The following is a 14,956-nucleotide window of genomic DNA, read 5'->3' on the forward strand; positions in this document are numbered from 1 at the left end:
CTATTAGCCATTTTTTTACCAGTCAATAGACCAAATAACTGTTATGCAAGCTGAGATTTATGGAACTTGAGGAGTTTCTTTCGTTTCTTTCCTTTTGCGTTGAGCAACGGTGTAAGGTGATTCTCAAAGTCACTTCCTCTGCTTTAGAGAAACTTTACAAGTTTTCTACTTTTCCGGGATTTTCCTATATTCTCTATAGAAACAGAACACGTGAATAGAAACACGCGAAAATTCATGTTCGCGTTATGAATATTCGAACTTGCGTACGTCTCTTTCCTGATTCTACCCGGTAACAATCTGATCGCTGCTAATTCTGCTTACTGTGGTTCCCCTTTTAGTTTTTCTGCCAATGCAGTTTATTTTCCTATCGTCCTGCACTTCCCGTGCTTGTGATTCATTTTAGTTCCCTGGTTCACCAGGCTATCGATAAACTTCCTTTTCTCCATCGTTCTGTTCCTTTCTCTCTTCCTCCATCGTCTCTATTTTCTCCCCATTTCTTCCTAATTTTTCTTACTTGTTCTCTACTCCTCTACACTTTGAACTTCTTTCTCATAAACTTTTTCCTATATTATTTTCATTTTTATCTCTTTACCGATATAAACTTTTACGTTCTGCTTCATCATGGTCGTCACCTTCTGAAAAATATTTCCAAAACTTGGTCATACCGTCGTTATCAGCGACATTTATTCTTTTCCTTGTAGCTTTTACAGCCGTCATTGCGATAGTCCGTGTAAACGTTACCGTAACGCACAAAGTCTCGTTCTTTTGTGTTTCAGATGCATAAGAGAGAATTAAGACAGCCACAGGAAGCTCGTAAATTCGTTTATACACCGTCCTCGACGTTCACGGTGTAATTCGCGACACGCAGCAGCGTGCAATCGTAAAAAGCCCGTTTTCAAAGTGCAGCACGGTTGAAAATGATTCACTGGGCGAGAAGTTAGTCGCGTAAGGAACCAAGGAAGCTCGCAGAACGACTGTCCTTCCCAGTCGAATGGCTCAGTTTCGAGCGTAAAAGCGGCAACATTCTATTATTCGCGTTATTAAGCAACGCGAGATTGGTTTTAATTGCGTCAGAGGAGCTCGCGTTTTAATGGACAGTCGCGACTCGAAAACGGCAACCGCTTTGACCGGGAAGTCGTCCCATCCTCTTGCGAAAAGCGACGACAAAAAAGGAAGAGAGTTTTATGAGACAAAGTGATGGTACTTTGAACTAAAAGCGATGAACTTGGATATATTGAATCTTGAACGTTAAATGGATCAAAAGAGGGTGGAGTTTAGCAGAAAACGTATTAATATTGCCAAAACTTGGAAGCGCGGTAACGTTTCTTCGATTTGTATATCGTAAATTAGAGATAAATTTTTGGTTTATCGTTTGAGCGGCTAAGTTACATGGAAAAATTCAGCCATTTTGTTATACGCGTTGCGTACGACGCCAACTTTCGAGCCTGATGCACGAATAGAAACGAACAGAAGACAGAATGCCATCGCGTTTTATCGTTCGAGTTCACGAGATTACGAAGCCGTGATATACCAAGACATCGTTGCTAATATTCGATGACACGGACAGCCTCGAATTCGACACGAATCCTCCCTTTACTTCCAACTTCCTATTTCTTACTACTTTATCTCACGAGAACGAAATAAATGTAGAAAATCAAGACCGAAGCCCCATAAAGATTAAAAGCTTGAAAGAAAATATTTATATGTATACGAATCTTTCACGGCTCAGTCTATCAAATTCTTCACGTACAGACCCAACACCATAGCCAAATGTAAATCCTTTAATCGTAAAGAACCCTAAAACCACAGGACGTTCGAAAACTCTCCCGTAAAAATTTATATTTTATGAGTCAGTCCATTAGCGCGAATTTTTTACGCGGACGCAGTCCTTGCGAGCTTTTAGATGCGCTTTAATTTAAAAGGTGCGCGAAATATTTTTCAGAAGGCGCCGCCATTAGCACTACCAGGATAAACACAACGAATGAGAATGGCGGATCGGTGACTGTGTTAACGTTTTGAAAAATTTCCATCCCTAAATCCGTCATGACGAGGCTGTATTTTCCGTTCGACTCGTGGCAAGGAAACATGAATGGACGATGTCGGAAGCTTTATCGTACCAAATCGTAACAACCGGAACAGTCACGACACAACGCATATTTTTGCCTAGGCGAGCAACGAATTTCCGTGGCACTTTTAATAACTGCCGGTGATCGTATAAACGCAAATTTATAGTATTCGGTCGCGGGGATGCCGGCCGATTCTACTGGACGTGCGTAAATCTGTCGTTTCTTTTTCCCGACCGGTCAATACGGAACAAAGGATGATTCACGATGCCAGTTATAGATGATGAACAGCTTAAAGACACTCCTCAATGATAAAAACGTTGTTTCTTTGGAATGCTTCCGGGGACGGTACTTTCTTTTTAGCCTGCGCTGCGCGGGAAAGAATCGGCCATCGATGTTGATCGACGTAGGACCCCTCGGAGGAAACTATTTATTTAATTTGAAAATAAAATGGTGTCAGTGTTAAAATATTGTTCAAAATCGGCGAATTGTCATCAACTTTTTAGGGATGGAAATTTTAATAGTTACGTAACAACGTAATTATGTACCTGTGTACAGTAGCTCACGATACAATAACTAGTAAATATACAATAGTTAAAACGTTTGGTGGAAATGTAAAAACGACATAGCTCGGAATATGTAATTCAAAACATTTTAGGGACGTAGAATTATCCTTCAATAGTCGGCACACAGAGTTGTCACGAATTTCATTCACGGTTCAAAAGGGAACACGTAGATACGGAACTTTCTTCGTCGACCCACTTAACGATTTTACGTCGCGAACTGACAGAGAGGCGGCCCAAAAGAGGAAACGCCGCTCGAGCTGACCGATTCGCTTATCCGGCAATACATCAAGCGAACTTTCTCGCGATTCTTGGTGCACGTAAGCGAAAAAATCCATGCAGAGAAATACAACGAACAGATACGTTGCTGTCGTGGAGCTTTCCTTCGTCGTTCTCTATTCCCCCGGAAAGACGATTTTCCCCTGAAAAGTGCTCGAGTTACAAATGCAGATCTATTCGAACACGACGTTGTCCTCGGAGAATGTCAGAACCGTCTGACGACAGTTATTTGTCAATAATTTCAAAGATTTCCATTATACGACAATTATTTTATATCGCGGTAATTCGTTCATTATTTTTATTTATCACTTCGTAATAAATAATATTATCGACAAGATTCGGTATCAAACAAGAAATGGGACAACGACAAAGTGATTTACGAAGACACGTTAAATTCGGAGCAACGTGTTTCCAAGGGGAATTTTATGGTGGTCTTGCAGTTGGTTTTACACGGTCCAAAAAACCACGAGCAATGGAACAATTTTCCGCGGATCCATCCTCGTTTCGGTTACACGTACGAATTTCAAAGTGCCGATAAAACTTGCGTGGAACGACTGGTACGCGGCAACCGTGCGTTTTCCTTCGTTCACCGATGAAACGACCAAAAAGAGATAGAGAGGAGGAAAAACAGAACGAAAAGAGAAACAAAAAAAGAAACACAGTGGAAATGGCAATCGATATTTCTCGTGAACGGTAAATACAATTTTTACGAGTGTTCCAGCGCAACGAAGCTCCTCTGCTTTTTATTTTTACACCAAGCTCAAGGCAATCCGACGAACGTTTAATACAGGAATAAAGCGGTGTTTACGAGGGAAAGTGTGAATCGAAGATCGGGGGTGGATCTGTAACGAGGGAAAATTTGTACACATGGAACGTGTCTATTTTTTTAGAAATCTTCCGCTTCTTACTTTAAGGTACCTTAAATTAATGCAGTATATTTAAATAACAAAATCTCGCGTTTTACATTCTACTATCAGACGCTATTTACCATTGAGAATTAATTATTCATTGACAATAAAATTTTTAATCTACAATATCTTAAGAGTTTTATAAGATATCTATAATATCTAGAGCTGAAGTTAATATAAAAAGAAAGTTAATAAAATGATGGAAATAGAACTTTAGAGGGTAGTAATTTGAATATTGTCGAAAGAATCCTTCTACAAATTTCAATAACCAAAACACTATTGAATTCCTACGTTTTTCTCCTATTTATCGTACGATACTTGGGCAAAACTGAAGAAGTTAAATTGATCAGCGAGCGAAATGTTGTCATGGGATGAAAGTGCGAACGAATATTGGAACGGTGCTCTGCAAGGGAAAAGATTCTTACCCAGGTAGAGCAATGCTTATACGTCCGCCTACGATTGCGAGTCACGGGGCACTGAGCTTACAAGACACATCCAGGCCAACACGGCGCTCGCGAACCTCACGACTCCTAAACTCGACTTACACGTTTACCTACCCCCTTCCAACGGCGTCAAACCACCCCTAGCCATCCCGTCGACGTATAATATTTTCACAGCTACTGGACGCGACCTCCTTACTTCGATGTCTGTTCACTGATTAAAGACAATTTTGTCTAGCGACACCTAAATTTCCAGTTATTCGATGACTCTTTCATTTTTACAATATAAAACCATCGAAAAGGATTTCTTTGACAGTTCGATGTTTGATACCAAAATCTATCTTGTAAAGCAAAAGGAAATTAACAGATAGTGACAACATTGATAATGACGCATTAAAATACATTGCAAGATAACAGTTACTATCTAACAAAAAGGTCAAAAGGAGAATCAATTGCATAAGGTGGAAGCTATTATCTCCAGAACAGATTCTATTAAGAGTTTCCTCAGAACTAGAACTTATCCTGTTGCAACAGTGTTCGAAGAAAATGTTTCCACAGTTCAAGATAAAGTCAGGTCTCGGCTAGTGTTATTTAAAATCAAAGATTCCTCTTCCCAACCTTACCTCTTCCTGCGATTACCATTTTCAATTAACCAACGCCGGTTGCTCCGGCAAACTGGAGGCCAAAGAAAAAAAGTATAACGAAGGGGACGATAAACTTTTCATTCCAGTATAGTACGACATAGTACGACAGAAGCGCTCGTCGATAACGATTTAGGAATGGATTCTTGAAACCCTATAATCGCTGGAATGCGGACAAGACGCACAACAGAAGGATTACATTTTCAACTTGTCAATCCATCTAATCATTGATTTGACTGGGAAGAGGCGAATGGAAATTAAGACGACCATCGACACGAAACAACTTTATCGTGCGAAAATGACGAAGAAAATTGACCCGACAGCTGGACCTTGACCGACAACCGCCAATGTCTTGATCGTCTATTGGCGTATAGCTCGTCGATGCGCCCCGTTTCGCGAAAAGACGCCGCGAATGGCAAGATTCCCACACTTATCAATCCGGATGCGCGTTATCGCCACGTTGCTTCGCATCTACGTTCAGTTGGCTTCGAGTAAAATTCACGTGTTTGCTCCGTAAGCCGAGTAATTGGATCGTAGAATATTTAACGTGATACAAACGAATATGTGAATGTGAATATTTATAGGATTCATTGCTTTCAACAAGATATTGAATATTATAAAATTGTTTTTTTTCAAATTGGCAGATGAAATAAGATCCTTTATTAACCTACCGGCCATTTTTAGAAGATGACTCTTTTACATCTTCGAATCTGACAAATTTAATCATAAAGTGATATTAAAAACAAAAAATCAACAGAAATGTACTTATCATGTTTTCCTCCTATCACTCGGAAGAGATAAAACGAGTTATCTTCCATTCTGGTTACCTGACAGAAACACCATAGTTCCTCTCGTTTTTCCTTTCCTCCTCGATCCTAGCGAAAATTCCTTCGCAGAGACGCGGCGTGAGTCCAGGATCTTCCTACGGACGAATAAAATGGAAACATCGTTAACCGTTGTGCTCTTTGTTCCGTTTCTCAAAAACGAATGCACCGAAATCGCACGGAAAAATTACGTATCGTTAACTCTATCGGTCATCGAAATGTCCCGGAGCGATCGAACGACTCCGTTCCCATAATTGAAACTGAACGTGCTCGACGTATAACCGCAACACGTGCTTCGCTTTTAAAAAAATCGCTCGGTCGTTGTCCCTCTCCTCGTCCCTCCTATAATGTAGCCGCGATCGGCTACGGAGCCACAGGGCAATTTAATTAAGCGCCGTCCGAGCAAAAACAGTTTCAATTTACCGGTCGAAATTTGCCGGAGAAACCGGAAAAAAGAACGCCTCTCTCCGTTGCCCGCCAATTAGAGGCTGACCTACCACGGAAATCGTTACCTCGTTCCGAATTATGCGCGTTACCCTTTGATCGTTTGCCGATTTGCCGTTTGCTCTTGGATTCTAAGCGAGTAAACGTGCCGTGACGCGGGTTATCCCAAAAATAATTCAATTGATCTATATTATAGGAGGGAGAATTTTTATGGATAACGAATAATTGTGGACTTTGAGATTTGGCGTACATGATATCACACAAAGATTTGCAAAAGAATCATAGGATACATACATAATGTAGCACATTCAGAAGTCATAAAGTTCAAAAATTTTCATGCTATAATTCTTCGCGGATGAAATCTTTTAAAAACCAAAAAATAGTAGGATACCTTGGTTCCCATCACGGTGTAGGTTTTTCCTGACGCGCTTTGTCCGTACGCCACCAAACAGGAATTATAGCCAGTGAAAAGAGCGTCCAAGACGGTTTGGCCAAGCGTCTGGTAAATCCTTGCCTGGTCCGCGAAACTCTGTGCCTCTGGATTCGACGAATCGAAGCAGTAATCGAAACCATATTTCCGTGTTCTTTCACGACTATCTCCAGCTTTGCTTGAAGATACTTTCACGTTTGTTAAGGAAATCCCATTCGACTCCGTATGAACAACCACCTCTGATCCAGTTAAATTCAGCTCCCTATATGAAAGAAAAAATGTCACGTTTTACTTCGCTTGCTACGAAAAACAGAAATGAAAAACGACAAAGAACTCGTAGGCTTCTGTACAAAAGCCACAAATTCATTTTTTATTCATTTTATCGAACAGAGAGGCACAAAGATTCTTTCTCCTGCGTGCTTCGTAAAAACATTTTTCCACGTTCCCTGAGTCGAAATCGACTCATCGATGCATATACCATTTACACGAATCGCTTTTGTATTCGAACGTGTTCCAAAATTCTCTCGAATTCCTATCGGTGGTCCGATCCTTCCGCTATTTTCCATTAGCGTTTCCGGTTTCCTTGAGGCGCTCGATTTCGTCATCGATCGATCAAGGCACGGTCCATTAACGGATCGTTCAGCCTGTCTTACCAACATCGGGCAATTCCTGCCATTTAATCCTCGCCACGAAACAACGATCCTCGTCCGATTATACCACGAATGGTTTTTCGATTCGGCGACGTAGTTCCATTCGAATCGCTCGGTAGGTCGAGCAGATGGGATTGCTAATTCGTGGAAAAAGATCTTGGAAGGGGAAACCGATAACACCAAGTTAACTGTCACAAACTTCCGTTCTTCCAGGCCAGATTCGGAATTTCCAGAGACATTCGAGTAACTTCCTCGCGGGATTATCAGATCCTACTGCGGAAGATCTATCGGAAAAACGCGTCTGGTAATGTTATCGATGATTTTCGTTCGCGGATTTCCAGCCAGTCCAAAGGATATACTGGATACAAGGGTAACCGATTTCAACCACGTTCAAATGAGTTTTTGGTTTCCCTTGTGTCCTGTGGTGTGACGTTTAACGTAACGCCGGATAAGTAGTAACAGTAGCCTCCATGATAGTTATATTAATAACTTTGGTGTTCTTGCAGTACCGTTTTTATTCCTGAAACGCACCATTTTTAGACCTTTTTACGTTACTTCCTTTTATTTCTGAAATGATTTTTTGAGAGTTCCTGCGCTATCGTTTTTAATTTCACAAACTCTATTTTAACGTTTTGTACATTGTCTTTTTCATCGCAAGAGTTGGTTTTTCGAAAACCTTCCGTTTTTTCATTTATTACTGCGACTATATTTTTAGTTTTTGCGTTAGTATTCTTTTTGTATTCTATTTTATTCTTTCTTTAGATTTCTTTATTAGAGTAGAACATTCCTTAATATACACACCTTGTTATCTTTTCCTGGTTGAGATTTTTTTTATGACTTTATGGCCTCTGAACTTTCCTCGTAATAATCAATCAATGTGGAAATTGTCGAAGAAGTTATTTAACAACGTGGAATACAGTATGCAGTCCTATGTATCACTGAACAGTGTAACACTGTCTTAATTTTGAATCTACTGGAAGAGCGACGATTGTACACACGTGGGTATCTCGCGTGCGTGTGACGCATTCGAGCAGAGAAAGCAGTAAAGTTAAAGGTACTTTAACCCCGGTCCTTGCGTGATCCTATCATGGCCCTGTTCGCTCTCTAATCGTCACGATTTCGTGCCCCGTATCCGCGTTTTTGCGAAATTAATACCTACTACCTGTTCGGTAAAACGCTTTAGCTCGTACGAGTTATTTGTGAAGATCAGAAATGATTTCCAGGTTTGTTCTGCCGAAATTGATCTATCTAGATCCTGTGCAATCTTTGTAGCTACGAATGAAGTAGGTACGAATTGTTGTCGTGATTTTTCAGTAAGTCTGTATGTGACTTAAATTATCTACACATTTTAAATTATCATCAAATTAAACAAATTAAGACATAGCGTGAACAAATTTTACAAAAATATTGAAAATTAGTGAACTAACACCTTCATCAAAGGCTTTTGCACAGTTCTATAAGAAACCTCCGCAGAATTCTACATTTCAACTTCTGTTTCACTACTTTCACCACAATTAAAACGAACCTAATCATATCTTTTTCCTACACAAACTCAATAAACAAATCAATTCCAAACAAATAAAAAATATTCGATCCTCGACAATCGCATCATCGATCCAGTCAATAATTCCGGAACTCTATTCAACTCGGTTCAATACAGGGCCACTTCACATTCGCATCGATCAACTCCATCAATCGTCGATTCGCAGGAAGCTCGTGACAGAGATCCAACCCGCCGATCCATCCGTTCGTGGATAGCCCTTTCATCGTCGAACAAAATGGCCGACCAAACAGCTCTGAATGAAGCGTACAAGCATACACGTTCAAGGGAAGACCGTTACTCGTTCTGATCAACGCAAAAAGCGTCCAAGAACGCATATGGCTGGGTCCAAGGAAACCTCGATGAAGAGAGGAGATCTTGAATGAACCAAGGCAGCGTACGCGAATAGCAACAGTCCGCTTGTTATTATCCTCTTGGTCCTCTTCCGTTGCGAGAAGGCGCCGCTTCGAGTGTTATTCTCGAACGGATGCTCCTCTCTTTCTCTCTCGCTATTCCTGTTTCAAGTCGTTAAACTGTCTGGCCGTGTGTCATCGGCGTATCGTGCTGCTCGTACGTCACTCCACGGATCGGTCGATCCTTTATCGCGAGAACATCCCCCGGATCGGCAAGGGCTTCCTTAGGAAATTTGCTGCTTTAAATAAACCCAGCGACGACACTCTTCGCAGTGGTCTTACTCGCTGCAAAGGTGGAAGCTTTATTATACTTTATTCGGTTCTATGTTGAATTATCGAAGAGCTTCTTTTTAATCTACATCCTTCATACTTTTTAAACTACATCTTTTCGATCATTTTCGACTTAATCATGTTTTAAATAAATTTAAGAAGAATACATAAGAGTCCTAGTTAACGTGTACAATTCCTCGCTTTTTCTTATAAAACATTAAAAATGTTTAATTCGATAACAGAATTGGGACATAAAAATTCGAAGACTATGATAGAGTTAATCATAATGTCGTTAACTTTACATCTCTGCCATTATAATAGCATGTTAATTTATTTATTTATTCTGGACGGTCGAAAAATACATAAGTTCAGAAGCTTTTAAAAGTATATTTACAATAGTTTGTCAATGACCCTAATTTCATTCTCTTCGGCCAAGTTTATTACGTTTCCTAGCCGAGAGCAATTGTTAGTTTGTCTTACTTTCGCGCTCTGGCCTCGTCTTCTAAGTATAGAAACGAGTTCATAAGTAGCGACTCAAAGGCGCACCGCGTATCCCTATAAATCTGCCTCCAGATTTCTGTCCCCGTTCGTTTCTCGCTACGGCCGTCTAGAAATATGTAATTATTGCCGAGACGAGCGTTTCTGTTTGCCTTCCAAACAGACACCCGTCCATTACCGAACGTTCCTCGTAAAACCGTGGAACGAAAGAAAATTGAATTTACAAAAATGAAATTGCGGTGTATAAGGAAGCAGTAAACCTTGACCTTAAGTTCCAAAGAAACATGTGTATATCGGGAACATGGGGAAAGGGAGAACGTGACTTCCGTCGATTTTTTCGCCTATTCCTTAAAATACATTTACAACTTACCAACAGAAATGAGTTTAATGGCAAAAGCAACTCGTAACGTAGAATTTTCAACTAATACTTTTCATTAGTCAAAGCACCTTCCTACCTTACAGTTTCGTTCGATTTTCAAAAACGCTTCACTCTGTCGCATGCAGATCCAGTCTGTTCGAATCTGTGATTAACTTCAATTACAGTTACAAATACTTTCTGATATTTCTTTTTATCATGCGATTAATCCGATCTAATACTCACCTGGCAGAGATCGGTCTTACGCGAACTGCCACCTTGATGTTCGCCATATTGCCATCGCGTGGACAACAATAATTAGCATCAGCTGGCTCCCATCGTAGTTAAGTGGCTTGTATCCGTGGTACGTCCAAGCAAGAGCGATCGAGCGAAACCGTCCAACAGACGACGCAACGTCGAAAGATCGGCCACGTTACATTTTGTACCGTCACGTTAAACGACCGAACGACGATGCACACGGAGAAGAGAAGTCGAAAGGAGCTGTACGTGCACTGGCCGGGTGCACGTGTTGTACTGTTGCGATGAAAATACCCTCGAGTCGCTTCCAAGACCATACGCCGCCGATGGTTTACCCCACCCAGAGAGAGAACTCGGCCGAACTCGTAACATTTTGCCTAAACTCCTGCGGACACTCCGCTACTGTGGTTTAAGTGATGCCGCATTTTCTTGTCGCATCCTTGCTGGCAAATTGTTGCGAGTTATTGAAAATAACGAAGGATTACTGCCCTCTACAGTAAATACCCTGGATCAACGCTTATTTTGATTATAATTCTATTATTCTCTCCTGAAATAATCTCCTCGTAATCTTCAGCGTTCGTAAACTTCTTGAGATAAATCGGTACTACTTGAGGTAATTAAGGAACCACGCGTGGTCTAGTAAATGTAGCGTGTCTCGCGATACGTACATATATACTCATAATAAGCCGGATGTTTGGTAAACACGCTTAAGTAAATATCCTGTTAAATTATAAGCATGAGTAGTAGGCGCGTCTAATTTGTTCAATCTGTGCGCGTTGTACTACACAGAAATAGATCTCCTTCTTGAAGAAAGATGTAATAAATAAGAAAAGACGTTTTCGGCAGTGATCATGAAAGGAAATATTCCAACGATTAGTATTAAATCAGTTATCGTTAAAAATCCTCTGTTTTCTAGTTTATTGTAAGAGTTTCTATCTCGATTCCAATTGTCTTTGGATGCGATCTACACCAGAAGATATCCATCGATCTTAAGAACGAGAAAGAAAACACGAACTTTCCGTCGACACTTTGTTTTACACGGATATTTTTAGGCTAGTGGAACGACTAAAGTACTTATATTCTCTGTAAGTTGAGTCATCATGGGATGCCGTCTACAATCGTAAAGCTTGTCGTACAAACATCTACGTTCATTGGTGAGACCATTAATCGCCTTCGGTGGCTGTAAGGACCGTGAAGTATGAGAACGACGTACTCAGAACCTGCAAAACAGGCAAGATTCCATAAGAAAAAGCTTCAGGTGCTCGAGCGAAACGACCATCTCTTTCTCATAATAAATAACGCGGATCCTTCAAAAAATTTTTATTCACCGCTGAGAAGCTCTCCAAGGACATGGCATAGAACTTTGCCGCGGTGATTTTGCTGGGGATCCTCGCGCGCATCATCATGATTTGAAGACTCTGGCTGAATCTGCTGCCGATCCATCCACTGCCATAAGCGGAGTCACCCACTGCTCCGCTCTATATTATCATTGGTCAGCGATCATTTCAATACGACTTTATAATTTAAATTCTTGAAATTCTTCTGAATTTTCAATAAAATTTTTCAAACAGCTTCTTTCATGAAAGCGACTATAATTTTTAAAATCACCTCGTCGATCAAGCCATTTCCACTGAAGCTGAACATGAACAGCTCAAGAATGGCCGAGTTCAAGAAGGTCGAATATTTCATCAGGCGACCCTTGTCCTTCATCATCTAGAAAGGTCACTTTTTATCGACGATGCCTTGACTCGTGAGCATCGAGCGGACGCACCGAGGTAATCTGGAATCCCGCGAAGCAGATCAGGCCGGTGCTAATGATGAATTGCCCCAAAGCCAGAACATTTATGATCCTTTCCAGTGCATCTGCGTACCTGCGAACAGATTATTCCACGCGAACGTAGAGCAGTATATCTTACTGGTAATTGATCGTCTAGAAAAATGTCTGCGACAGGATTACTAAAAAAAAACTCAATACATATTATTACAACGATGATTATAGATAGATATATAGACTGAAAATGTTTATGCATTTATGAGAAATTTAAATACACATAATATGCAAATTTATACAAAATATAGAAAATAAATGTTAATATATGAAACAAATCTTTATTTAGATTTCATTTCATTAATTATATTCATAAAAATGGGCATTTGCATAAACATTCGTAATCTAGTATAAATTGTAATTTAATATAGTTCAGAATAATAGCAACTGATATTGCTCTATCTACCGTGCAACAACATCATACATCCAACAAATTAAAGTGCAAATTCGTGATAGGACAAGTGACGCCCACTCTATCGCTTTCTGGTGACGAATCACGTAATTGCTCAGGATAGCGGTAGAATTAGGATCTTCTCCACTGAGAGCCTCCAGCCTTTTCCGCAAAACTGCAAACTTGCCCGAACCGTGCATTATTACCACCAGATTGAAACTGGTAGCACCGGCAATCATACTTCCGCCAAAGCCACCCGCTGTTACGTTAAAGAAATAAAGGCACTCAAACACCGGTGATATGGTATGATTGACAAAAAAATACCCTCGAAACGGAAGTACCCTTTCGTTGCTACCAAACGCGTAAATCTGCAACAGAATTGTGCTTGTTATTATTATTTAATGTTTCATCGAACGTTATCATCATATGTAAAATTACACAGATGTAAATCTAATGTATTTTTAGGTTGAATGAGAGTGTGAACAATCTATCTATGTAAATCAACCTCATTTCGTAGCTGGCAGGCGGAAATTAATAATATATACAGTACACGTTATAATATTCAGCAAGTGAAACAAATTTGTGCTCAAGTTCCATTTCCTTAATTATATTCATAAAAATATGAATTTGCATAAGCATACAATTTATCCATGAGCAGTTTAAGTGAAACCATTTTCAAGCTTTAAAATTCTGTCATTGAGTTCAGACATTTTCAAACTAAAATTCTCCAATTGAATTCTCACGCATACCTCTAAAAACGGGATACACATGAACAGTACAATCGTCATAGCCACGGTACTGATAAAATATTTCGCGAGACGAAAGGCAAACATCGTTTTCTTCGCTAAAATTGTTCGATCTTCGTGAGAGGACAAGATCCAATCCTCTTTCATCGTCTTCACCACGTAGAACATGTCCTTCTGATGGAGCGAATACACTAGCAAACGGACTACACAGAGGTAAAATGCTGTACAAATCAGTGCGCATTCGGTCGCTTCATTCAAGTCATCTATATTGTGAACTACGTCGGCTGTCACCGCGATGGACATCACTACCGCCTGAAAATTCAATCTCTCAATACCATTCTCTTAATTCTGGTGAAGTATTGGGTTATTCGGAAAGTTCGTAGCGTTTTGAAGATTAAAAGTAAAGATTAATCGATAATTCTACTTGAACATCAGATACAGTAATGAACGGGAAGAATTCGAGATTAATCAATGTGGAAGGTATTTAACGACATAACGTTCACCAACGTTAACTCGCAAAAAGCTTTTCTTTCAATAAGAAAAAATAAAATACTACAGAATCTATAAAAACCACTTGAAACCATTTACCGTTGGAAGATTGTTTGGAAAAGCAATCTTATAAAAGAAACAGGCTATGTATAAATTGTTTAATAAAATTCTAATTCTATAAAAAAAAACATTATTTTTAAACATTTTTCTAAATTTCGCTACGAACATACCGAACAAATTAATAAATTATCAACTAACCAATTCTCCACTTTAAATCTCGGGAATATAAATAGCGCCGAGACTTCCATTTAACTCGAAGTTAATTCTACTTGATCAGAGCTTACATTTACTGTTTGATTTTATTGCATCCTAATACCTTTGTTAAATAATACATCGATATATTGCAGCACTTACCAGAAGAAACATACAGAACAAGTGGAATCTCCTAAATAATATTGTTCCCTTGCCACTGTCCTCCTCCAATGGCCAGATGGAAATTATTTTTGCGGTTATCATGATTGGTTTAATCAATTCATCGTACTCTTTACCAGAGAATTGTTGATCACTCATTTCCATGGCTCGATGCGAATTTCAAACGAACTTGTTTCTTTGCCAAATCGTATGACTTACGATAAAACAGATTTATTCTAGCACGAGTTCTAGCACGACTTCTAGCACGAGTCGCTTGGACAAATGCGACGACAAAAAATCGCAAAAAATGTCGCTACAGTCTAACGCAAAATCGATCGAAAACATAAATGATAGTTATCCTACTGCAATGGGAGGATCGTGACAATTCACAGTGATTGAAACTTTATGATAGTTAGGTACTTCGTGTAACTTCTTTTCACTGGGACTGGCGAAATAGCTTACCGCGTGGGAAAATAACTGTAGTTACGAAAATATGCAACTTTGTTAAAACTACT

The 14,956-nt window shown here is 39.7% G+C and overlaps 2 protein-coding genes across 4 annotated transcripts in view; both read right to left on the reverse strand.

Annotated features, from left to right (window-relative positions):
• The window catches only part of LOC117154490 (uncharacterized), a 28,030-nt gene extending 17,187 nt beyond the window's left edge, over positions 1-10,843 (reverse strand). The window contains exons 1-3 of one of the 3 annotated variants that reach the window (XM_033329533.2): positions 10,565-10,843; positions 6,554-6,854; positions 5,722-5,816 (exon numbers count right to left, since the gene is read on the reverse strand). In XM_033329533.2, the coding sequence (XP_033185424.2) occupies positions 5,722-5,816; positions 6,554-6,854; positions 10,565-10,611 (443 nt within the window). In that variant the 5' untranslated portion in view covers positions 10,612-10,843. Of the gene's footprint in view, positions 1-4,238; positions 4,274-5,721; positions 5,817-6,553; positions 6,855-10,564 lie in introns of those variants that run through there. The other 2 variants (XM_076624252.1, XM_076624253.1) reach the window with 2 other exon arrangements.
• A 749-nt stretch (positions 10,844-11,592) lies between these two features.
• LOC117155857 (odorant receptor 13a) lies at positions 11,593-14,733 on the reverse strand. The gene is made up of 7 exons (XM_033332325.2): positions 14,445-14,733; positions 13,545-13,853; positions 12,877-13,163; positions 12,348-12,447; positions 12,185-12,289; positions 11,905-12,054; positions 11,593-11,796 (listed from the first exon to the last, which is right to left on the reverse strand). The coding sequence occupies exons 1-7, from the start codon at positions 14,604-14,606 to the stop codon at positions 11,740-11,742; spliced, it is 1,170 nt and encodes a 389-aa protein (XP_033188216.1). The 5' UTR covers positions 14,607-14,733; the 3' UTR covers positions 11,593-11,739.
• Between the last annotated feature and the right edge of the window lie 223 nt (positions 14,734-14,956).

This window comes from Bombus vancouverensis, chromosome 14, assembly GCF_051014615.1.
Source record: "Bombus vancouverensis nearcticus chromosome 14, iyBomVanc1_principal, whole genome shotgun sequence".
Lineage (NCBI taxonomy): Eukaryota > Metazoa > Arthropoda > Insecta > Hymenoptera > Apidae > Bombus > Bombus vancouverensis.

Bases quoted from the DNA above. Each gene is read 5' to 3' on its own strand.
- LOC117155857 (XM_033332325.2), bottom strand. From the start codon at position 14,606: ATGGAAATGAGTGATCAACAATTCTCTGGTAAAGAGTACGATGAATTG. The intron at 13,164-13,544 runs GTATGCGTGAGA...ATTCTGTTGCAG, and splicing joins TGTGTATCCCGTTTTTAGAG to ATTTACGCGTTTGGTAGCAA. The intron at 12,055-12,184 runs GTGATTTTAAAA...ATGATAATATAG, and splicing joins GAAATGGCTTGATCGACGAG to AGCGGAGCAGTGGGTGACTC.